Source organism: Pinus tabuliformis, chromosome 9 (assembly GCF_031772625.1).
Source record: "Pinus tabuliformis cultivar Carrire ecotype Pingquan chromosome 9, CPIR1, whole genome shotgun sequence".
Classification (NCBI taxonomy): domain Eukaryota; kingdom Viridiplantae; phylum Streptophyta; class Pinopsida; order Pinales; family Pinaceae; genus Pinus; species Pinus tabuliformis.
The window spans coordinates 1,319,607,210-1,319,633,599 of NC_142307.1; the positions used below are offsets into that span (position 1 = coordinate 1,319,607,210).

At 41.1% G+C, this 26,390-nt stretch overlaps 1 protein-coding gene across 4 annotated transcripts in view; it reads left to right on the forward strand.

Moving 5' to 3' along the window:
* The window catches only part of LOC149153388 (hydroxyacylglutathione hydrolase 2, mitochondrial-like), a 323,641-nt gene that overhangs the window by 222,604 nt on the left and 74,647 nt on the right, over positions 1–26,390 (forward strand). For all 4 annotated transcript variants that reach the window (XM_089438429.1, XM_089438432.1, XM_089438430.1 and 1 more), the window contains exon 4: positions 20,005–20,128. In XM_089438429.1, coding sequence (XP_089294555.1) covers positions 20,005–20,128 — 124 coding nt within the window. The remainder of the gene's footprint in view (positions 1–20,004; positions 20,129–26,390) is intronic.

Below are 26,390 nucleotides of genomic sequence, written 5' to 3' on the forward strand. Positions count from 1 at the left end.
GCAAAGGTACAAAAGCAAAGAAAGACAGTTGGAAATTACCCCTGATCCTGTGACTACAAAGCCTGAGGTAGAAGAAGCCAACATGGGGGACAATGAAGGAGACAAAAGGAATGAGGAAAAGGAGTTTGCCCAACTCCTACTGAAGGCAGTGTAGGACTTGTCCCGGAACATTGAAGGAATGGGCAATGGCAACAAGGGCAAGGAAGTCCAAGGGGATTTCCAATTTGGAAAAGGGTCTGGCACTTCGAAACACCATGCATCTCTCAATGCCAACATGCCACTGATCCCAAACACCCCCCCTAGGTCCACCATTCCTACATTCCTACAATTTGGAGCTGGCGGGCAAACAGAGCAGGACGAGGTACCTTATGGGGACTATTTCCTGGAGTATCAGTCCTATGGACCTGATTTTGGGAGGGCCATTACTTTCAAGGATTTCTGCCCGCTGAATGCAACAATAGGCCCAAGGGATAGAGTGGAGGAGGCTACATGCAGGGGACAAACTTGCAATGCACTATGGGGAGGCTATTTCTCCCAACTTTCAGTGGGTCCTCCAAGAGCTCAACCAAGGCATGGGTCGAAAAGATGGATGTCTTCCAGCTGAATCAAATGATGGAAGGAGAGGCAATCAAGATTGCCACATTGCATTTGGAGTGGGAAGCCCATGACTGGTGGTTCCATGTGCTGACCACGTTGGGACATGCAGGGGTAGTTGCTTATGATGATTATACCAGGAGGGTGTTGTAGCAATTTAAGAGGAAAGATCCGGAGGAGTATTTTGTGGAGCTGACAAGTCTCAAGCAAACCCGAAGTGTAGAAGCCTACATTTCAGTGTTGCTACGATTGTCTATGATGGTGCTGGATTTGTCGGAGTCTAGGAGGATCTACATGTTTGTGGATGGGCTAGTAGATCCGTTGCACAGGTTAGTGAGGTCCAATAGGCCCACTACATTACAAGATGCGGTAGGGAGAGCCCAAGATTTATAGGATGCCCTACCTAGGGCTCGAGTACCACTACCCCCTAGATAGGGTTTCCAATAGAGGGGGAAAGACACCAGGGTTCCACCACTAGGGGCCAATCAGGGGCATGGGTAGCTGGATGAGGAGACCCGGAGAGACCTTAGGAGGAGGAAATTGTGCTTCACTTGTCAGGAGTCGTGGGCACTAGGCCACAGATGTGCAATGGGCAAGGCCCACTACATTGAGGTCTTTTCTGACAACGATGCAGAGGATGAGACCTATTTTGAGATGGGTGGAGATGACAGTGCAACACCTCAGGAGGGAGGACCACCACCACCACCACCACCAGGGGGAGTTTCCTTTGCACCTTCTAGAGGGGTCCTTGCATCACTGCGTGGGGTACCCAAATTTTTGACCTTGAAGATCAGAGGCACTAGTGGTGGGTACTAAGCTCACCCCGAGTACCAGTTACCACCCTCAGACAGACGGGCATATGGAGATAGTTAACATGTGGTTGGATGGCTACTTGCGTAACTATGTGATAGGTCAACGGAGAGCATGGATACGGTGGCTACACTTGGGTGAACACTGCTACAACACTACGCACCATATGTCCATAGGTATGTCACCATTTCGAGTTCTATATGGTTACGATGCATTGTCTTTCACTGACATTATGTTTGGAGACAGCAGGGCCCCAAGGGCAAAGGACTGGATACAGGAGAGCCAAGATATCTTGAGGGCTGTGAAGGACAACATGCAGATGGCCCAAAACTAGCAGAATCTTTATGCAGACAAGGGCAGAGTTGAGAGGCAGTTTGAAGTAGGGGACTTGGTATTCTTGAGGCTCCAACCATATCAACAGTCTACACTCAAACAGAACGGGGTCGAGAAGCTCAAACCCTGCTTCTATGGACCATGTCATGTCACTTGGAGGTGGGAAAATTCCTACGCTGAATGAACCCCTATTGCAGCAAATCTGAATCTACTTCACCTACTTGATTTTAAATTACATTCATCAAGTTATTCTTCTGAATATTGAAGAAAATTACTTCTGCAGCCTACACTAATTAAATATTTGATCTCATGCAACAAAAAATAGAGCAAAGAACAAGATAGATAGGACACTTATTTTTGGACACAATAGTCCCCAGAAAAAACCCAATGCGGGAAAACTGGTGCAACAATTCTGAGGGTTTATTATTATGCAGGAGAAATATCTGAATACAAATCTAGGATGCTCATCTAGCAATCCTTTACAAAGAAAATACTGGTGGAAAATCTAAGTGAGTTTTACCTCACTTCACCCGGTAGCATTCCGGCTAATCCGGCAACAAGACTGGCTAACCTCGGCCACTTCTGTGTTGGCCTACGTAGGCCCTGCGTCAATCTTTCAGGCTCTGCGTTAGCTCTTCTGCCCTCTGTGTCAGCTATCCAGGTAGTTTCGGTAGTTCCCGTCAGTTCTGGCTTCTACGTGACAAGCAACTTTCCCCTCTGCGCTGGCCTTTCTGGCTCTGTGTCAAGGCTGCGTGGGCCCAGACTGGCCTAGTGTCAACTCTCTCGGCTATTGCGCTGCCTCTCTGCAAACTCTCTCCACCTCTCTGTCAATATTCTCCGAAAAGTCCTCCCGGATTCTCACTTTCCCTCTGCTGCTTAATGATCACTTAGTTCGAATTTCTCAGCTTCCTAGCCCCAAAAATCGAACTCTAGATCAATTTGTTCTCTCCGTGTGTGTTTTCAAATGAACCCCAAGCCTCCATCTTATACTTTTTCGGTTGAGTCTTCAATGACCGAGATTAAGTCTCTAATCAACGACCGAGATTAAAACATGACTTGATCCGCCTTCTAGATCATTCTCACCCATATTTTGATTACTACCCATTAATATTTTAATTTTCCTAAGTTTAGACTTGGGAACTCCATTAAAAATATTAATTATTTTAATAAAATACAATCCGGTTGGAATTTCACCAAAGGGTTTCCAGGTTCTTTAGAGCTCATGTGCCTTAGCCTCTCCACCAATTTTCAAGGCTAGATCACTTCCAATGCTACCAAAAACTAACACTCCCTCTTAGCGAGGAAAGTGCTCTAACAACAATGTCCACCTGCATGCTGCTCTGTTTCTGAAGCACCTCCTTTCTGCATTGTTGCTGCCACCAACACTCTGTTACCGCTGCTACTGTACTGTTGCCCATGACACTGCCGCTGCCGCTGCTGCATCTGTACTACAACTTGCTCTCAAATGCTGCATCTGCTATGCTGCTAGCACTGCCACTGCTAACACTGCATTCGTACTGCAACTCATTTGCTGAGAGAAGCAACTGAAAAAACATCCAAAATTAGCTGAACTTAACTATGTTCAGCATAATACAATGAATGTTGGAGTCTGACTACTGCTGACCCTCTGAATCTTCTGCGCTGCTGCTGACTTCTGCATTGTGCCAACTACATTGCTACCTATCTTGCTCTGTGCTGATAAGTCTCTGGTCCCAAGCCACACCATCTGTCCTCTAAACACTCCACTGCATCATCTGATACTAAGTCCATCTCGCTACTGTTGAATCTTGGGCTCCCGTAGCAAGGAATTGATCCAAGAGGTGGACTCCTCAAGGATCCTGCCCACATGTAGTCCTCCCGACTATAGCTCAATATAGCCCCATCTCCCTCCTGGAGATGCGTGGGTGCTCATGGCATACTCTTCCTTCTCTATCTTCTCGGCTGCAACCTTTGGATCATGCTTCTCGTCCTTATCCTTTTGCTTCAAAGTACACTGAGATGCAAAGTGACCCATCTCGACACATCTGAAACATTTCACCTTCGAAATGTCTTTCTTCGCTTCTGCTTCTGCTGTTCCTTCGATGCTAGAGCTACGTTTTCCTCCTCCTCCTTCGTCTTTGTTCCACTCCCATTGCTGCCATTGAGGTTGACCTTCCCTAGGTCCCTCCTTAACTCCTCCTGTTGAAGAGTCGCTCACATCTCCTCCCGTGGAGGTAGTTTTTCCTTGCCCAATATGCTTTGGATGAAAACTTGCCATTCATCCGAGACTCCATTCAGGGCTATCCTCACCATCGTGGTTGGATGAGGAGTGGACCCCACTGCAGCAAGCTGGTCTCTGGTGTCCTGAATACGTTGAAGATAGAGGTTCACCCCTTCTCCTTTCTGCATCAAGGTCCGTTGCAACTTCTGCTCTAAATACATCTTTCATTGTTCGGAAGAGCATTCCCGCATCTTTCGTTGTCATACAGAGAAGACAAGGCTTCCCACATCTCCCGGGCTGTATCCTTGCCCTGCAAGTGTGAGACCACATGATCTCGAACTCCATCAAGAATGAGCATCTTTTCCTTCCCCTGCTTGGCCTTGTACTCCTTTTGATTATTGTCAATAGGAACAGCGACAACACTTTTGATGTAGGCCTCAAGATCATATTCTTCGAGAACAACTAAGATTTTGGTCCTCCATATGACATAGTTGGAGGCTTTGTCCTACCTGTCTTGATCTCTGAGCCCATGCGATGACATCTCACGGTTCACCCGACTGTCGAATTGCCTCCTCTAGTCACTGCTTAGCACTGCTCAGCTGCCCAGTAAGTGAGAAATTCAAACTTTTTGGCAAAAAGTTCTCTGAGGAGAAAATTCCCCTTCTATGTGTCTTCATTCTTTTCTAGCAGATTTCTACCTTTGCAGAAACTGTGCCCTTCAAGAACCGTGCTGAGGCTCTGCGTCACTCCCTTTGACTCTACAGACTCACGAACTGGAAATCATACCTCTGTCGCCTCACTCAGAGAGAGATTTCCTTGGATCTGCTTCCCGACAAGGACTGCGCAATCCCTTCAAGGGTATTCAAATCGCTGCCAAGTGGAGTCTTTCAGCCTCACTGCTCAACACTGTATCTGCTCTTCTTGTTTCAAAATCAACGCTCTGATACCATGTGAAAATTCCTACATTGAAGGAACCCCTATTGCAGCAAATCTGAATCTACTTCACCTACTTGATTTTAAATTACATTCATCAAGTTATTCTTCTGAATACTGAAGCAAATTACTTCTGCAACCTATACTAATTAAATATTTGATGTCATGAAACAAAAAACAAAGCAAAGAACAAGATACATAGGACACAATAGTCCTCGGAAAAACCTAATTTGGGAAACCCGATGCAGCGGTTATGAGGGTTTATTATTATGCAGGAGAAATATCTTAATACAAATCTAGGATTCTCATCTAACAATCCTTTGTAGGGAAAATACTGGCGGAAAATCTGAGTGAGTTTTACCTCATTTCACCCGACAAAATTCCGGCTGATCCGACAACAAGACTGGCTAACCCCGACTACTTTTGCATTGGCCCTATTCAGGCCCTGCGTCAGCCTTTCAGTCTCTGTGTCAACTCTTCTACCCTTTACGTCAGCTATCCTGACTGTTTCGGCAGTTCTCGATAGTTCCAACTTCTGCATGATAGGCAGCTTTCCCCCTACGCTAGCCTTTCTGGCTTTGCGTCAAGGCCGTGGGCCCAGACTGGCCCAACGTCATCTCTCCCAACTACTGCGTTGCGTCTCTGCAAGCTCTCTCCACCTCTCTGTCAGTATTCTTCTGAAAATTCTTCTCTCGGATTCTCACTGCCCCTCTACTGCTGAATGATCACTTATTAGTTCGAATTTCTCAGCTTCCTAGCCCCAGAAATCGAACTCCAGATCAATTCGTTCTCTCCATGGGTGTTTTCAAATTAACTCCAAGCCTCCATCTTATACTTTTCCCGTTGAGTCTTCAACGGCCGAGATTAAGTTTCTAATTAATGGCTAAGATTAAAACATGACTTGATTCACCTTCTAGATCATTCCATATTTTGATTAATACACATTAATATTTTAATTTCCCTAAGTTTAGACTTAGGAACTCCATTAAAAATATTAATTATTTTAATAAAATATAATCCGGGTGGAATTTCACCAAACGATTTCTGGGTTCTTTAGAACTCATGTGCCTTAGCCTCTCCACCAATTTTCAAGGCTAGAGCACTTCTGATGCTACCAAAAACTAACATTACCTCTTAGAGAGGAAAGTACTCTAGCAACAATGTCCACGGTCCACCTGCATGCTGCTCTGTTTCTGAAGCACCTCATTTCTGCACTGCACTATGGCTGCCACTAACACTCTGCTACTACTGCTACTGTACTGTTGCCCATGACACTGCCACTACGATTGCTGCATCTGTACTACAACTCCCTCCCAAATGCTGCATCTGCTATGCTGCTAACAATGCCACTGCTAACACTGCATCCGTACTGCAACTCAGTTGTTGAGAGGAGCAACTGAAAAACATCCAAAATTAGCTGAACCTAGCTGTGTTCAGCATAATACAATGAATGTTGGAGTCCAATTGTTGCTGGCACTCTGAATCTTCTGCGCTGCCACTGACTTCTGCACTGTGCCAACTGCATTGCTGCCAACCTTGCTCTGTGCTGATCAGTCTCTGGTCCCAAGCCACTGCATCTATCCTCTAAACACTCCACTGCATCATCTGACACTAAAGTCTATCTCGCTACTATTGAATCTTGAGCTCCCGTAGCAAGGAATTGATCCAAGAGGTGGACTCCTCAAGGATCTTGCCCATTTGTAGTCCTCCCGACTACAGCTCAATATCGCCCCATCTCCCTCCTGGAGATGCGTGGGCGCTCATGGCATACTCTTCCTTCTCTATCTTCTCGGCTGCAACCTTTGGATCATGCTTCTCGTCCTTATCCTTTTGCTTCAAAGTACACTGAAATGCAAAGTGACCCATCTCGCCACATCTGAAACACTTCACCTTCAAAATGTCCTTCTTCCGCTTCCGCTTCTGCTGTCCCTTCGATGCTAGAGCTGCGTTTTCCTCCTCCTCCTTCGTCTTTGTTCCACTCCCACTGCTGCCATTGAGGTTGACCTTCGCTAGGTCCCTCCTTAACTCCTCTTGTAGAAGAGTTGCCCACATCTCCTCCCATGAAGGTAGTTTTTCCCTGCCCAATATGCTTTGGACGAAAACTTGCCATTCATCCGAGACTCCATTCAGGGCTATCCTCACCATCGTGGTTGGCTGAAGAGTGGATCCCATTACAGCAAGTTGGTCTTTGGTGTCGTGAAGATGTTGAAGATAGAGGTTCACCCCTTCTCCTTTCTGCATCACAGTCCGCTACAACTTCTGCTCTAAATACATCTTCCGTTGTTTGGAAGAACCTTCATACAGAGAAGACAAGGCTTCCCACATCTTTCGGGCTGAATGTTTGCCCTGCAAATGTGAGACCACATGATCTTGAACTCCATCGAGAACGAGCCTCTTTGCCTTCCCCTGCTCGGCCTTGTACTTCTTCTTTTGATCGTTGTCAGCAGGAACAGCTACAACACTTTTGATGTAGGCCTCGAGATCATATTCTTCGAGAACAACTAAGATTTTGGTCTTCCATATGACATAGTTGGAGGCTCTGTCCAAACTGTCCTGATCTCTGAGCCCATGCGATGCCATCTCACCCGACTGTCGAACTGACTCCTCTAGTCGCTGCTTAGCAATGCTCAGCTACCCAACAAGTGAGAAATTTAAACTTTTTGGTAAAAAGTTCTGTGAGGAGAGATTTCTCCTTCTACGTGTCTTCGTTCTTTTTTAGTGGACTTCTGCCTCGATAGAAACTGTGCCCTTAAAGCATTGCGCTGAGGCTCTGTGTCACTCCCTCTGCCTCTGCAAACTCACGAACTGGAAATCGTACCTCTGTCGTCTCACTCAGAGAGAGGTTTCCTCGGAATTGCTTCCCGGCAAGGACTGCGCAATCCCTTTAAGGGGATTCGAATTGCTGCCAAGTGCAGTCTTTCGGCCTTACTGCTCAGCACTGGATTTGCTCTTTCTATTTCAAAATCAACGCTCTGATACCATGTGAAAATTCCTACACTGAAGGAACCCCTATTGCAGCAAATCTGAATCTACTTCACCTACTTGATTTTAAATTACATTCATCAAGTTATTCTTCTGAATACTGAAGCAATTACTTCTGCAACCTACACTAATTAAATATTTGATCTCATGAAACAGAAAACAGAGCAAAGAACAAGATACATAGGACACACTTATTTTTGGACACAATAGTCCCTGAAAAAACCCAATGCGGGAAAACCGGTGCAGTAGTTTTGAGGGTTTATTATTATGCAGGAGAAATATCTTAATACAAATCTAGGATGCTCATCTAGCAATCCTTTACGAAGAAAATACTGGCGGAAAATCTGAGTGAGTTTTACCTCACTTCACTCGGTAGAATTCCCGCTGATCCGACATCAAGACTGGCTAACCCTGGCTACCTCTGCGCTTGCCCTACATAGGCTTTGCATTAGCCTTTCAGGCTGTGTGTCAACTCTTCTGCCCTCTGCATTAGCTATCCTGGCTGTTCCGACACTTCTGGCTTCTGCGTGACACGTAGCTTTCCCCTCTGCACTGGCCTTTCTGGCTCTGCGTCAAGGTTGCGTGGACCCAGATTGGCCCAACATCAGCTTTCCCGGCTACTGCATTACCTCTCTACAACCTCTCTCCACCTCTCTGTTAGTATCCTCCAGATTCTCAATGCCCCTCTGTTGCTGAATGATCACTTAGTTCGAATTTCTCAGCTTCCTAGCCCTAGAAATCAAACTCCAGATTAATTCGTTCTCTCCGTGTGTGTTTTCAAATGAACCCCAAGCCTCCATCTTGGACTTTTCCTGTTAAGTCTTCAATGAGCAAGATTAAGTCTCTAATCAACAGTTAAGATTAAAACATGACTTGATCCGCCTTCTAGATCATTCTCACCCATATTTTGATTAATACCCATTAATATTTTAATTTCCCTAAGTTCAGACTTGGGAACTCCATTAAAAATATTAATTATTTTAATAAAATACAATGCTGGTGGAATTTCACTAAACGGTTTCTTGGTTCTTTAGAACATATGTGCCTTAGCCTATCGACCAATTTTCAAGGCTAGAGCACTTCTGATGCTACCAAAAACTAATAGGAGGGTGGGGGAGGTAGCATATGAGCTGGAGCTACCCCCGGGTGTTGAAAAAGCGTAGCTAGGTTCGGTCTTCATAATGATAAGCAATTATGATTTTATGTAAAGAGATGTAAATAAGAAAAATGAAATTATTATATTGACTTGCTTCATGGGTTTCATGAGCAAGGAATTTTGTATTTGAGTGAATATTCCCATTGAGAGTCTTTAGGGTTTATTCATCTAGTCATAAAAGAGTCATTGTCATGTAAATGAAGTCATGTTACACTTGGCAAAAGGTCAATATTGTCTATGTAAAGTATCCTTCAAGAACTTGTCACGAAACCCCTTCAAGTCAGCCTACAAACTATGAGGAAGCTACAAGATGAAGTCAGCCTAAACTCCAACTATCAAGTCGGCCTAAAGGGCAGCAAAGAAGGGTATATATAGCCTATTCGTCCTCATTTGGAGACACACAATTCATACAAGCATTCACTGGAAAAAGTGCAAAGAAGAAGGCAAAAGAAAGAGGGCTAGAAGGAGGACGAAGGAGCAGCAAAAGGGAAGGACGAAGATTCTTCTGGGTCATCATCTACTGGCTACAACGAAGATTCTTCTGGGAAGTGCGAAGTCCGGGCAATAGAATCTTCTGGGCAGTGCAAAGTTTGGGTAGCAGATTCTTCTGGAAAGTGCAAAGTGTTGATTTTGGGTAGCATCAGATGTGCTCTACCTTCGAAATTTTGTGGAGGGGCTAGAACACATGAGATCTCCAGAATTGAGCTAAGCTCTCTAATGGTGTTGTGGGTTGAGCTGGGCTCCCCCATGATGTCATATTCTTCTTCTTCTTTAGATTCAAGATTGTTCAACAGATGGAGATGAGCAAAGATGCGCCAAGTCGAGATATGTCTTAATGATGATTTATCTTTAGATGATTATTGGATATAGGGTTGAAGCCAGATGTTCCTCTGTGATGTTGACTGAGTTGAGTTCCTTGATGATTCTTCTTCTTCTTGTTTAGCTGATGATTGAGATGGATGTCTTATTGATATAGGTATGGATATGTCTTCGAGAGTAGTAGGGTTTGGAGGGTTGATCTCCCTTACCATTGGTTATGGATGCCTCCTATTGATGATTTAGGTGTCTTTCTTTCTTATGATTGAGATATGTTCTCTCGAGACTTGTCATGATGCAACTATGATGGGTTATTCTGGATGGAAATTCCTTCGTAGCTGAGAGGGAGTGTTAAATTGTGGGGCAACTTCAAGAAGAATTTCCTTTGATTGCCAAATATGAAATTCAAAATTAATTGGCATAGATTTTCATTGTGAAAATATGAATTAAAGTTACTAAGTGTCTCCCGCCCTTAATATTCAAAGTCAGTCTTGGAGGGAAAATATTTTTTAAATTTGAAATTTAAAATCACTTTGAAGGTCGGCCTCATGTCGGCCTCCTCCAAGGTTCATGTCCCTTCATCTACACCAACAACTATAAATACCCATTAGGGGTGATCCTCAAAAGGATATGCGAATTTTGATCTGAAAAATCTCGGATGGGTCTTGGGTGGCTCAGGTTTTGTTTCTCACATAGCTTGGCTCTTTTCTTTCTCGCATAAGCATAACACTTCTCTCTCTTGGATGGCATGGCACTTCTGTCTTTTGGATGGCACAGTATGGTAACTTCGCATGGCTCAGTATGTTGATTTCAGATGGCATAGTTTGTTGACTTCAGATGGCACTATATATTGGCATCTCATAACAGACCTTCGCACATCACAGTTTTGGCTCTTAGGAATTCATCTCTCTCTTTGTTTGGATGTGGACCTCGCTCTTTGTTCTTAGTATGTCGATGGACTATTAGATTTTGTAGCATTGGATGGTGTTCTAGTCTCAAACTTTGTGGAGAGACTAAAACACAAGAGATCTCCAAAACCCATAAATTGTTTTTGGAAATTCCACCTAGAGATAGCTCAATTAAATTAATTGACCATCATTTAAATTTTTCCTAAGTCTAACTTAGGAAAAATGGTTAATTAATAGGAAATAATTGAGAAATGTGAGAATCCTCTAAAAAATTACATAGATTGACTTAGAGATGATCTTAGCCATCGAACAAGATTTAATCTTGGCTGTTGAAGACTCAACTGAAGATTATAAGAGGAGGTCAATGGGGTTGATGGAGAATACACTTGAAGAGCGAGTTCCTTGGGGGGTTGAGTTATCTAGCTTCAGAGATCGAGCAAAGGAAGAGAGTTCGAGTCAGAAGGGACGCAGAGGGGCAAAGACAACTAGTTTGGAGGAAAGTTTTCCAGTTCTGGAGAGGCAGCAACAAGTGACAAAGGTATTCCACTTGAGGCTATGTAGGGTTTGCGCAGAAGCTTCAACAGATCAGTTTGATTTAGTTGCCGGGAAGATTGATTCAACATCCAAAGGCCGAGAAACCCTTCCAAAGTGTCAAAGAGTCACTTATAGTAGTAGAGACAAGCAGGACTGCTTGTGGTGAGGGTGTTTCCAGCCACACCTGTGGAACCTGCGCAGAAGCAGCACAAAAGGGTTTGCATAGAGGTTGGACAACTAGCATTCAGAGGGAGCCAATAGACAGGATTGCCAGTGGAGAGAGAGAGAGAGAAATTCTCTCTAATATTTTTGCCAGATTTCGTGTTGTGGATTGCTAGTATTTTGGGCATCTAGTTGTACTCATAATTTCTCACCGCTACATAATAATAAAACCCTCTGCTACTGCAGTGGTTTTCCCACATTGGGTTTTCTCGGGGATAACTGTCCAAAAATAACTGTCATTTTTGTTTGTGTATGCTAGCATATTTCTCAGTTTCCTGTAGAAGCAGTGCAAAAGGGTCTGCGCAGTGGTTGGACAACTAGCCTTTAGAGGGAGCCATTAGACGGGATTGCCAGTGGAGAGAGAGAGAAATTCTCTCTAACATATTTGCCATATTTCGTGTTGTGGATTGCCAGTATTTTGGGCATCTAGTTGTACTCATAATTTCTCACTGCTGCATAATAATAAAACCCTCTGCTACTGCACCGGTTTTGCCACATTGGGTTTTATCGAGGATAATTGTCCAAAAATAACTGTCATTTTTGTGTGCGTATGCTAGCATATTTCTTAGTTTCTTTCATTTTATTTTCCACAGCGTAATTTTTATTTGTGAAAAAATTGTAGTGTGAATTATTCATTGTTTGTCGTAGCAAATAAACTGCATAATTAATTTACAATTAGAAGAATAATTTCCATTTATTGCATTTCAAGGAATTTTCACATGGTATTAGATAAGATAAGATAAGATAATTTTATTAATGTCCAACAAATGACCATAATAGATCAACGGGACTGTCGGTTACAATGATTACATCATGCCAAGCCGGTGGACCAAACGGTCCCCTTTAACATTTCTTTTAAAAAGCAGAAAATACATCTATAATCTAAGTAAATGTAAATGTAGAAGCTAGAAGCTGTCGGCTTCGAAACAAAGCATTGTGATGAAGCAGAGAAGGAGAAGAAGAAGAAGGAGCGATGAAGAAGGGAAGGAGTCTCCTGCACAGTTCCTACTCCTAACATCCGAGGTCGAGAGAAGAAAACTGAGAGAAGCTTGTCAAAGTCTGCTGTCCTGTGGGCATACTGGGTTGTCGCTGTTGTCGCCTGGAGGTTCTAGGGCGCCTCCCAGGGGTGGATCCAATCCTGGAGCACTGGTGTAGTCTGGTGGGTCGGCCCCCCCGGGACCGCACTGATCTGGTCTCAGCGTCTGTGGGTCGGTCAATGGTTCTTTTGGTGCCCCGCGCTGATGGTAGTGCCCTAAAGAAGTCTGTGATCTTCTGCGTGGTGTCCGATCTGGTGGGGGGCTGAAGAAAACGGGACCGAAATCTGAAGGCCTCCTGGAGATAAAGTGCAAGGCATCTCTGATCAACATATCTGAGGAAGCTGGTCAAAGTCTAAGAAGACCTAAAGAGACAATGGAAACAACCTCGAATCTTGTAGTAAGCAGGGCATCCGAAGATGAAGTGTGTCTCTGTCTCTATCTCCTATAAGTGACAGAGCTGGCAAATCCTATCCGCCCTATCGATGTGGTGATCTGTCTCCACCAAGAGTTTGTGAGACCCAACTCTGAGCTGCCCGAGGGGGATTCTAAGGGCATGCATCCAATGCTCGAACATGTACTGGGGTCTGATGATGAGCCCATCCCTGATCTCCAGGCAATGCTCCGCGTAGAAGGCCATTTTTGGACTCAACCCATTGGGAGGATTGGTCCATGTAGTCTGAATGTATCGTCTGTAAATATCCTCCTTAATGATTTTATTCAGCTCTTACTGATTGGGAAGGAGGTGGCCTGGAGCATTCAGAGAGTACTAAAAAGGAGGGAGATGGTCAATCTGGATTTTTGAAGCCTCCAGAAGCTCTGTCACACCGGTATACCAACATTTGGATCAGCCTGTCTGCATATGGGCGATGTTCTCCGAGGAGCAATATGCTAAATATGGGTATCTGTCACGACCCTTCCTCATGTCTGCCAGGCCTCGGAGCCTGTGTAGGAGCGACACTAACCTGAATATCACCTCTAGGCGAAAAGGTTGAGCCCCAAACTTTGCTAGAATGATGTTATGAGGAGCTGTCTGCTTGCACCTAATGAAACGGTGCAAAAGGAGGGTCTGGACCCGCTTCGCTGAGGCCCAATCTGACTCTAGGAGAGAGGGACCCCAAATCTTTGAGCCGTAAAGCACTGTGGGGCGAATCAAAGTGTCCATGATGCTCATTTTGGACGAGATGTCCTGGAAATGGTGTCGGAAACACTGCCTCTCCAGAAGCGCTAGGGAGCCATACCCTTTTGATCCGAGGCTGAAGGGCTGGCTGCAGGCTGAAGTGAGGCCCTGAAAACTGAACTCCCAAATATGTATAGGTGCTGACAATTTCGATATCTTCTCCTATAAATAGGAAGTGGAAGTCCAAGGTTTTCTTGACTCCATTGAAGATAATCACTTTGGTTTTACCCATGTTCACAGTTAGATGCCTCCGGTCACAAAAAGCTGCGAGAGCATCCAGCTGTCTCTGAAGGCCTTCTTGGGAGGAGGCAATAAGGGCAATATCGTCTGCAAAGGGGAGGATCGAAATCAGGACCTGGTGAAGAAGACACCCATTTGTATCCTGGATATGCTCTCGGAGGAAGGACTCAAGCACATCGATATAGATCCCGAGTAAAGTAGGAGAAAGGGGGCATCCTTGCTTGACTCCAATGGTGCTTCAGATAAAATCTGACATTCCTCCGACTGTGCGGAGATGGCCAAGGACGACCTCATAGAGGCGCATGATAGCTGTCAGGAGAGTCAAGGAAATGCCAATCTCTCTTAGCCTCTAGAAAAGATCTTCCCTCGGGATTGAGTCAAAGGCCTTCTGGAAGTCTACAAAGCAGCAGTATACTTTAGAGGATCGATGTCTACCCTCCTCGATCACCGCACGAAGAGTAAGGATGTGGTCGATCGTCTGGTGGTCTAGGCGGAATCCTGCTTGGCCCTTGGCCCTGCGTTGTCTCTGCTCAAGGAAATGGGAGAGTGTCCTGTGGAGTGCTGTAGCATATAGCTTAGAGAACAGTTGATAGACAGGAAGCTCAAAGACGAAGAGGGAGAATTTTGATGCTCAGAGGGAGCAACAACGTGAATTTCCCAGGGGCCACACTGTGCCTAGCCAGACAATGCGAATTGCTGGATAGGGGTTCGATTTTTCAGTTGCAGGGTTCAGGAAGGGTCGATTTGTTCAGAAAGTGATTCCAATAGGAAGAGGGTGAGCAACACAGTATTTTTGTAGAGTAGATTTCTTGTCTAGGCGCAATAAGGTTTTGCAATAGTGTGCAGTAGCAAAATCAACACTGGGTGGAAGAGAAATAGCACACAAAATTATACTCAGGATGTCTCATGTAGTTTTTCCAAAATCCTCCATTATGACCATGGATAGATTTGATATTCAGTGGGCTATAGAATTGTCTTCTAGATTGGAAGCCGAATTTGCTTGTTTGACTAGCTTAGCTTCACAGGGAGTCTGGTATATAGACAGTGGAGCGTCAACTCATATGACAGGAGCTAGGGAATATTTCTCCAGCTATAATGAGGAGAAAATGGACTTCCAGATAACAATGGGAAACAAGACAAAATGCATTCCAATAGGAAGAGGTACCATTGATATAGAGAGGAAGTCAGGAGCAAGCACCAATGTTACAGATGTATTGCATGTGCGAGGATTGGGTAGGAACCTGATTTCAGTATCCCAGTTATAGGATAAAGAATATGATGTCCACTTTGTAGGGAAGAAGGCGTACATCAAACACCAAAACTGGAAGAAGGTGTACATCAAACACCAAAACTGGAAGAAGGTGAAATAGATTGGGGTACGAAGCAACAAATTGTACAAGTTGCAGTTTGATTCTCCAATGGCACTAGTTAGCGGTAGCAGTGATAGTAGCAAATACGTGAATGAATTATGGCATAGGAGGATGGGACATTTACACCATGGAGCACTTAGGATGCTTAGGGAGACAGTGACGGGTGTTCCAAAATTAGGCATAAAACACGATGATGTGTGCAAGGGGTGTGTGCTTGGGCAATATGCTAAGGCAACATCCCAAGGAGTGACAACAAGGCAGATAGTGCATTGCAGCTTATACACTCAGACATTTGTGGCCCTATGTCCACTAGATCTCTAGGAGGGTACGAATATTTTGTTACCTTCATTGATGACCATTCTAGGAAAACCTAAATCTATTTCTTGAAGACCAAGGATGAAGTCTTCAATTGCTTCAAGGAGTTTAAGGCTCTAGTGGAGAATGCGATAGGGAAAAAGATCAAGACACTTCGCTTAGATAACGAAGGTGAGTACATAGATAGTGACTTCACAAGGTTCTGTGTGAAGGAAGGAATCAAAAGGGAGTGGACAACTCCATACAATCCACAACAGAATGGGGTAGCGGAGTGGAAGAATAGATCTATAGTTGGGGCTACAAAGGCGATGTTATTGACCAGGATTTTCTTAGGTTCTTATGGGCAGAGGCATGTAACACGACTGCGTATATTCAAAACAAGGTTCCTCAAAAGGCGTTGGGGAAGATAACACCAAAAGAAGCCAGGAGTCAGTTACTTCAGGATCTTTGGTTGCATAACTTATTGTCATGTACCATATGAGAAGCGCACCAAATTTGATCAGACCACATAACTGATTTTTTCCGCCTTGGGGTTTTTCCAGGGACAATCTGTTCGAAAATATTGTTGTCCATTTTATGTGTGATGTTTTCTTAGTTCCTATGATTCATTATTTGGTGAAATTTGCAGTTGTGTTTTTATTCGGTATTTGTAGTAAATTAATTTGTTGGGACAAATAATCTAAAAGATAGGAGAATATTTACCAGATTAGCTGTAATAGAATTTTCACAGTAATATAGTGGATACATTTTTTTTGAAGAAATACTTATTATATTAATGAGAAAAATGGCTAAATGATTTCTAGAACATTTAAAGTATATGCTTGAAATGTTAAAGAAATTATTTAACTATTTATTGGAGATGAGGCAGCAAGCTAGCCAATATGCACAATGAAAAGTACAAGGCCAGCAATGTAGCTCCGCGTAATGGCGTGTGAGCTATCAGTGATAATCTTTATTCTTATTACCATATCGGAAGATTCCATTCTAGGAGAGTTGACTTTCTTGTCACGGTAACTATTTGTATGCTAGGGACTAAATCCCTGGTACAACTTATTTCTGTTTGTCTTGGATATTGTCAAGCCATTTTAGAAATTACTGGAACCTGAAAACAACTACTTTTCTTATTTGGAAGGTCTTTCATGATATTACAGGAGAATGAAGATTATATCTTTAGATGATATTGCAGTATATCTGAATGCTATAGTGCCACACTAGAAAAATATTCTTTGAATAAAGAGCTTTTATATAATTTATGGAAATATGTATTTCATTTATTAGAATCGTAAAATGTTGATCTTTGAACGACATTTATATGTCACACTCTTAAGGGGATTAGTTTTGCGTAGCACTATTTTGGATTTGTGATTGAGCCAAGACAAACATAAGGATGAAAAGGTTTTTCACACATATCCAATGGGCTCATGATGAGAATATTGTTGATGGCTCTCTACAAATATTCACACAGGTTCATAATGGCTTGTTTTATGTTTTGACGTGTGTGATTGTGGAAGATATCAGATGGTATTACTATTTTTGTCTCATGTCCCCAATTTTGATTTTCTGCATTAGAAACGATTTTGGAAAGAGGATACATTTCTGGCATGGGGGACTTGGAGGAAAAAGGAAAATTACAGCTGTAATATGAATATCCCCAAATTTATGAGCATGGGAATTTTGCCCAATTTTGGTAATATTAATAAAAGGGACCAATATTATTTTGGAGAAAGGTGACAAGTATTATTGAAGATTGGTGACAAATTATTATTTATTAAAATGTAGGAAAAAGTCACTTAGTGGAAAATTGTCCCCACCAATATAATAATAATTAAAAGGGGAGTCTAGAAGCACGGCGAGAAATTAGAAAAGGAGCATGGACTCATTTGTTGTCATCTTTTGTCCATCTATTGTCTGAGATGGAACTCTCTTGGAGGTTGTTGACCACAAGAAGAGTAGAGTTGTTTAGTTCAAGAGTTTCAAGTGAAACTCAACCTTGTTTCGAAGAACTTCGAGTGTCTCCCTAGTGAGGCTTTGGGGGAGTCTATTTTAGGGCCTCCATTGGAGTTTATTGCAGTGATTCCATTCAGCTATTTGCTATTCTTGGGTGCCGAAGACAAACTCCAGAGTTTATTTGGAGTAGCTTCCTTCTGTTGCAAGTTCCAGGCTTTTGTAGGAGATTTTCTATTGGTCAGAGGAGGAGATTGGCACCTAATTTCAGAGCTGAGGCAGTGTTGTTTGGCTGGGCCGAATTTCATTTTCCAGGGTCTGTTCAGGAGTTGGTAGACAGAATTTTGCAGAAGATTTGGAGCTGGTGGTTTAGATTGCTATTTTCTGGAGGATATTTTGTACAATTTCTCAGCTATTTGCAGGAGGATTTTTTCCATTTCTCAGCAGTTTCTCTCGTTGGGCACATAAGTGGTTGGCTAGGAAATTCTCAGTTTTGGGCATTCTGGGTCAGTTGAAATTAGCCTGAAAGATTTGTGGGTTTTGTTGGATTGGGTGTGAGGAGCCTACAACTATTTTTTCATAATTTTCTGAGCAGTTTTTATAGGGAAAAATATCCGGTAGGGCGTATAGCCAGCGAGGGAGCCACTTGCATCTCTTTGAAGGGCTTCTACATCATCTGGATTCAACCCAAACCATTTCTAGGTTTTTTTGGGTTTTGGGGAGGAGTTCAGAGCTGAAGTTTCTGAGCATTCCGGACAATATTTTGAGTAGAACTTCCAGTTCCCTTCAGCCATCCTGTAACAAATTATTTCCAGGTAGTGCGTAGATCATTCCAGAGGTACTTCCACATTTGAGATTGAGCTATCTTTTTTGAGTTTTGCTCAGTTTGCATAGCAAGCCTAGGATCTATCTTTTCAGCCCAATATATGTACTTTTTCATCATAATATTAATAAAATGCCTCAGATTGTGTTGCGGGACATTTTGATGTTTAATTGTTGTGTATGAGTTCCAGTTTATTTGTTGTTCCTAGTTCATTGCTTGGTTTTTGCTGTTAGTTTCCATTTATGAACATTACATTTCGTCTAGGTATTTACGAATCTTGAATTCAACATTAGTAAGTTGTACGGTGAATATAACTGTGGTCTTGATGTTTGGTTTGGATTGTGATTGACATCCTTACGAAATGTGAACACTTCATAAGGATGTCAATCACAATACATCTCAAGGGGCATTCAATGACATATGGCATATATCCATTTCCACTACATCTGCGGAATCAAAACATTTTTCTGCTTACGACACAGTTCTTTTTTCATCTGAACTGAAAACTTCTTTTAATGAATTTTGTGTTCCTTTGAAGATGTCAGCACCTTAAACTGTGTATTGTAGTACATGTTCTTGTCCAACTTAAATGAGCTGATTTGAGGATTGTATCCTTCTTATTAGTGAGTCCAAATCAAAATGGATTGCCCCTGTATTTGTTGTTATTTTTAAAGATGACAGCACAACACTCCCTGTTATTATTTTCCAAATTTAGAGGAAAGGGGTATGCATCTACTTGAGAAAATTCGTCATTCCTGTAAAATGAGGACTGGATTTTGCCAGGTTTGCCTACCTGAATTTTAAATAGGACTTCCCAATTAAGGCTATATGTATCTTTTCTGCATGCAAGGGTTAAGCTCTTAAAAAGTATAAAGAGATTGTTGAAAACCATCCATGTTTTGACAAAGGGAGAGCTGGAAATATAACATTCCTAAATGTTCAATGAGTAGTGGTTTTACCTTCTTTCCATTAATTGAGAAACCAAACCATTTTATGCAGATAACCTCAATTAGCTGGCACAATTTCTGTATACCATATGTTAGTGATTGTTATTCTGGAATTTTTATATACCATTTGTTTAGCGATTGTTATTCTTGACAATTTTTTAAAATATTTTCAACCATTCACAGTCATTTGCATCTGCTATATTCTGCATCTGTAAGTGATACAGAGCTGCTTCTGTTTCCATGGGTTGATGCACTGACTTCCTGAAGTGCAGATGAATGTTTCAAATGAAAATACATCATTCTTCAAGGCTCAGTAAATATAGAACCGCTTGAAACATTTTGATGGATGGCTAGATGTGGCCATGAAAGGAAAAGCATTATAATTTTAAGTAATCCGGCTGCCTTAGATACAAAAAAAAAAGTCCTACTGTCTTGTGGAAGTTAATTTTGTACTGGAGACATTCATAAATGCAACTGCAGTCCATAGTTGCCTTACGGAACCTCATTTCTTCTTTATACAAATATGCTCTTCACGAAAATTCATGAAAATTCTTTGGTGTTGATAGTGACGATACTCATATGGTCAAGTCAAAGATTATTAACAATTTAATGTCGAAAAAATGAGTATACGAATCACTATGCTCAGTTTAAAGTTACCTGTAGGTAATTGGACCTCTTGGTGAGAAAGACCGAATTCCTGGCATTGATATTGCTTTGCGCGATGGCGAAAAATGGATGTTTGGAGGTCATGAAATGCATGTGCTGGAGACCCCTGGGCATACAAAAGGTGTGGTTTCATAGGCCCACCATCTTAACAATTTGTTGTAATCAAATCATTTATGCGATTTTTTCTTAAATCCAATGTTTGTTAATTGGATAGCATTTTATTTTAGTGTATTTTCCTATGAAAAAGGACATTGGCACCATCTTTGAGATCAGTTTTACATAATTCGTGTTTTGCCCTATTTGTTGTGGAAAATTGGAAATGCCACTGGAATGTTATAACATCCAGAGTATTTTTTTCTGTAAAACTCTTAATAAAATTCAAGTAATTAAGTCCTATTTCTACTTGGATTCTGCATTCTCTCTTAAAGGCATCTACTTCTTATTAGCTTATTTAGTTGTATTGTTCTTGGCACTCGTGCAACTACATCATTTCAAACAGCACCGATGAAAAGTCACATATGTCATTAGAAGTATCTGATGATAATCTCTACAGATATTTTCTTGGCTAGATATTAGTTACTATTTTTATTGTTGGGCTGCAGACCAGAGATGAAAGAATAAACATAAATGCATTTCATTTAACAGATATACATATTAATGCAATGCTCTGATCGTGGGATACATATTCCAAGGTCTTTTAAATTCCTCATGACAGTTCATATTCCACACCATAACCCTTACAAATTAGGTGTCTAACATTCCTCCCTAGTCCGAAGGGTTGTATGTGAATCCAAGCAAAGAGATTAGGACAGCTGCCAATGGTTGAATGTGCTCCCTGAATCTAGCGTTTAAGGAAGACCACAAAACAAATGGGTGGCAAAAGCCGAAGTTTTCTACTGAATGGTGGTTTAAGGCTAACCATCAACTCCAGAACTCAGCTCTAATGCTTTGCAGTTCCCAAAACATTTCCATATTTGGCTATGTTGTCGCGCGGATTGACACGACAACGCTCAGACCGGGGGCTGTCACTCTGATCCCCGATCCCTCCGTTTAAGCCTGTCTCCCGCGGCTAAGGGGGGTAGTCCCTGTGAGATGATGAGACCAACTGTCAACCAGTTGGTTGGGAGACACGAGATACGATATAAAAAGCACTAAAATGATTTGATTAATTGAGTAGACCAGTGCCTTAAGAGATTATTGTTAAAATGATTACTTGTTAGATATAGAAAAAATAAACCATGAACAGCAATCATTTGTCATCAAAAGGTATCAGCGAAATCACATAACCAAACGATATCCAGCGACTGAGAATTTTGAAAAAAGATAAATGCTTTAAACCACCACGAGAATCCTAGACCATTAACTAGATATCATATTCGCATCTCGACTTGAAAAATTCAGATCTTAAGATATAACATGAAAAACAACTGAAACTAGCAAAAATGATTTTCCAAATTTTTTATGTGATAAAATGAAACCTAAAAACCCTAAACCCTGATAAAAACTGCATAAAGCAAAAAATTTGAAACCCTAGATCAGAGAAAATTGAAACCCTAAGACAACTGATTAATTTACAGATTTGGCCCCTTAACAGCCAGATTCAGCAATAAGAACGGAAATATTTTAACGAAACGAAAATTTCAGATTTGTCACTGTGAAGAACTTCAGAAAATTTCTCATGCAAATCAAATAAATAAACCGAATGATAGACCCAGGATCAAATCCAACTGGGCTCAGCAAAAAATGCTTGCGGGAGTTGGCTGGTTCAGCCGAGAACTTCCCCGAACGCCCACAAAATTCCTTCAGAAAATGTTTTCTGCACAGCTCAAAACAACCGTCAACAAAGAGGGCAAAAATGCTGCTAGATCTCAAACAGTAATGGAGATACCTGCCATTACTTCAGAAACCCTAACAACACCCAAACCCCAGCAAGTGAACAAGATACCTGCGCTCACAATACTCTATAAGAAGCTAATATTAATGGCTGAAAATAACATATGCAGAAAATGAAATGATCTCACAGCATTCCAAGAGAGTAACACCAGCAAGATATGGACCCCAAAGTCTTCCTTTATTAACCAGAAACAGATTTACAAGAGAGCTTCTTCAGTCTTAGACTCACAGATCGAATGAATCTGAAATGACCAGCTAAGACCCTATATAAAGGAAATGATCCCAACGGCTAGTTCGAATGATCCATGTAGAAATGATCTCGACCGTTGATGAAGATCAAGACATCTCTTGATCTCATCCGTCGATTTATTCAATTAATTTTTTATTATTATTTTTTAAATTTCTTATTATTTATTTTATTATTATTTTTTAAACTTTTAAATTTTTAAATTTTTTTTATTATTTTTTATTTATTTCATTTTTTTAAATTTTTAAATTTTTTTATTATTTATTATTTTTAAAATTTTAAAATTTTAAATTTTTTTTTTATTATTTATTATTTTATTATTATTTTTTAAAATTTTAAATTTTTTTATTATTTTTTATTTATTTCATTTTTTTAAATTTTTAAATTTTTTTATTATTTATTATTTTATTATTATTTTTAAAATTTTTAAATTTTTTTTTATTATTTTTTATTTATTTCATTTTTTTAAATTTTTAAATTTTTTATTTATTTTATTATTTTATTTCATTTTTTAAATGGATCATCGAACTAAACCTTTGGAAACATCACCCAGGACCTAGGACTTAGGACTCACGAGGGCATTTAAAACATTTTTCGACCCTCAAGACACATTACATCATGACTTTTACAACTTACATCTCAAGGGGACAAGCCCACTTAACACAGACCCTCATAAATCACCCAGTTCTGCGACACAACTATAATCTAGCATATTAACACACTAGGATTCTCCTAAAGTTCTAATGACAAAATCCATCCCGGCTTTGGGGTCAGGTTTGAAGGAAAACTCTGCCGATCCATGGATCGGTGAGACGAAAAACCTTCCGGGACATAGATTATCATAGAAAGTTAGGTCCACCTAGGCAATTTTACATACATGACTCTGATCTGCTTAGATTATTTACAATTCATACATGCATACTGGGTTTACAATTGAAATGATCAAGCTGCTGATGACTGTAGGCTGGCACGGACACGTCGTTCAGGTGCTACCCCTTTCTGCCAAGAAAAGAGGGTGTACTGCATGGGAAGTTGACCAGTAGAGGTCAACATCTGGCTCTACTTGGGGACACGTTGCTGCTTGCAGGAATGTGAGAATCCAGAATCTGCATCCATACAACACAAAAATAAGTAGCGTCCATCCAAAATCATCATATACATTAAGCACAATAAAGATACAAGCTCTTCATTTATTAACTATCTAAAGCAGAAACGAAAATGCAGAAAAAACAAGGAGTAGGGTTAGAAATACGATACAAAGGATGCCCTACGGCATCAGATGTGTTTAATATAGTGCATACTGAGCATTTGCCTGCTTTCAGGCAAATCTGTCGGCTGCTTGTCGGATGTGCCATGTCCCATTTTGCATATGGTAGGACTCTTTCCTATTCGAAAATCAAGCTGCTTGCGGCCGTCTGATGCGTCAAATCTTCTTCTCATTTTCTTTCTCTTGCGCTTTTTCTTTCTGGCTGATTGAATTACTGATGACCTGGTACTTTCTGTTTCAAAGCTATCAGATGAAGTATGTAAGATATGCGTGCTATGTCTTTCTTCATCTTGCATCTGATCTTTATCATTCTTTTCTTTTATGTCCATCAAGCAATGTTGCATGAAATTTATTTCTTCTGTATGATTCACTTGCATGTCAGCCACTTGATTATTATGATTGAACGTCATGATGGTCATTTCCTCATCCATGGTTAATAGCTTGTTTTGCATATAGTCAATTTCCCTATCATGATCAGCTTTCATGGTCACCATATTCTCTTCTAAGACTGACATCTTGCTATGCATGTTTCCAATTTCTGTTTCATATTTAGTTTTCATGGCCTCAATTTCCTTAGCATGCTGATTTTGCGTTGTCTCCATCTCTCTATTACGTTTCTCCAGGTGAGTGCATAAAGTTTTCACATCATTGACATAATTAGTTTGATTGATTTCCATATTTCTTACCAGCATCATTAGATCTCGTATAATTTGCTTTTGCTCTTCTTTTTCATTGTCATTTGTCCTTGATTTTTCACTATCATGAACTTGATCTGCAATATTTTCGGTGGATGACACATTTTGACATGAAGAATCGTCCTGGGATCTTTCAGCTGGACCTCCTATCAAATTACTTACATTCTGTTGCACAATTTTGGAGGAAGAAGGCAAGCTGTTTGGATAACCATATCTATCTTCAAAAGCATTGATAATATCAGCCAAAGAAGAGAAAGAATCCTTAGGAAAATTGTTAAACCAATTCAAAGCATCATCTTCTAAAGAAAGGACAAATAGACGCATTTTGATATCACCATGATGAAACTGAGGGGGTTTGCAATATATGATCATGAAGCGAATAAACAAGTCAATATGCCTTTTAGCAGCGATTGGATCACCATCTGAAAAAATAGGCAATTCAGGAAGGCCTTCCTCCGGAAAATCATGGAGACGGTGAGTAAAACGACATGGTTTAAATGAATAATCCATGATGAACAATAAGGGATGATAGAACTAGATCTTTGCTCAAGAAAATCAAAAGATGAAAGAAGTGGAGTCGCCACTTGAACAACAAATCTGATTCTAAGATCCGAGAAGCAATCAACAAACAGATATGCGGTAGGCTTCTTGTCTGGGAAAAAATAAGAAAATGGAGTCGCCACCCAAACAGGAAACAAACCCAAGAGGTACTGCTGTTACGTGATGAAAAGATGCAAAATATTGAATCTGCCAGCTCAAATGAGAGATGAAAAGATCAGAAGATGAATGTCGATGAAACCCCAGGGACAGAAAAACTCTATCCCCGGCAACGGCGCCAAAAAATGTTGGCGTTGCCGGCTCAAATGAATGATAAAAAGATGAACGATGAATGATGAAAAGTCGTTGAAACACCAAGGACAGAAAAACTCTATCCCCGGCAACGGCGCCAAAAAATGTTGTCGCGCGGATTGACACGACAACGCTCAGACCGGGGGCTGTCACTCTGATCCCCGATCCCTCCGTTTAAGCCTGTCTCCCGCGGCTAAGGGGGGTAGTCCCTGTGAGATGATGAGACCAACTGTCGACCAGTTGGTTGGGAGACACGAGATACGATATAAAAAGCACTAAAATGATTTGATTAATTGAGTAGACCAGTGCCTTAAGAGATTATTGTTAAAATGATTACTTGTTAGATATAGAAAAAATAAACCATGAACAGCAATCATTTGTCATCAAAAGGTATCAGCGAAATCACATAACCAAACGATATCCAGCGACTGAGAATTTTGAAAAAAGATAAATGCTTTAAACCACCACGAGAATCCTAGACCATTAACTAGATATCATATTCGCATCTCGACTTGAAAAATTCAGATCTTAAGATATAACATGAAAAACAACTGAAACTAGCAAAAATGATTTTCCAAATTTTTTATGTGATAAAATGAAACCTAAAAACCCTAAACCCTGATAAAAACTGCATAAAGCAAAAAATTTGAAACCCTAGATCAGAGAAAATTGAAACCCTAAGACAACTGATTAATTTACAGATTTGGCCCCTTAACAGCCAGATTCAGCAATAAGAACGGAAATATTTTAACGAAACGAAAATTTCAGATTTGTCACTGTGAAGAACTTCAGAAAATTTCTCATGCAAATCAAATAAATAAACCGAATGATAGACCCAGGATCAAATCCAACTGGGCTCAGCAAAAAATGCTTGCGGGAGTTGGCTGGTTCAGCCGAGAACTTCCCCGAACGCCCACAAAATTCCTTCAGAAAATGTTTTCTGCACAGCTCAAAACAACCGTCAACAAAGAGGGCAAAAATGCTGCTAGATCTCAAACAGTAATGGAGATACCTGCCATTACTTCAGAAACCCTAACAACACCCAAACCCCAGCAAGTGAACAAGATACCTGCGCTCACAATACTCTATAAGAAGCTAATATTAATGGCTGAAAATAACATATGCAGAAAATGAAATGATCTCACAGCATTCCAAGAGAGTAACACCAGCAAGATATGGACCCCAAAGTCTTCCTTTATTAACCAGAAACAGATTTACAAGAGAGCTTCTTCAGTCTTAGACTCACAGATCGAATGAATCTGAAATGACCAGCTAAGACCCTATATAAAGGAAATGATCCCAACGGCTAGTTCGAATGATCCATGTAGAAATGATCTCGACCGTTGATGAAGATCAAGACATCTCTTGATCTCATCCGTCGATTTATTCAATTAATTTTTTATTATTATTTTTTAAATTTCTTATTATTTAT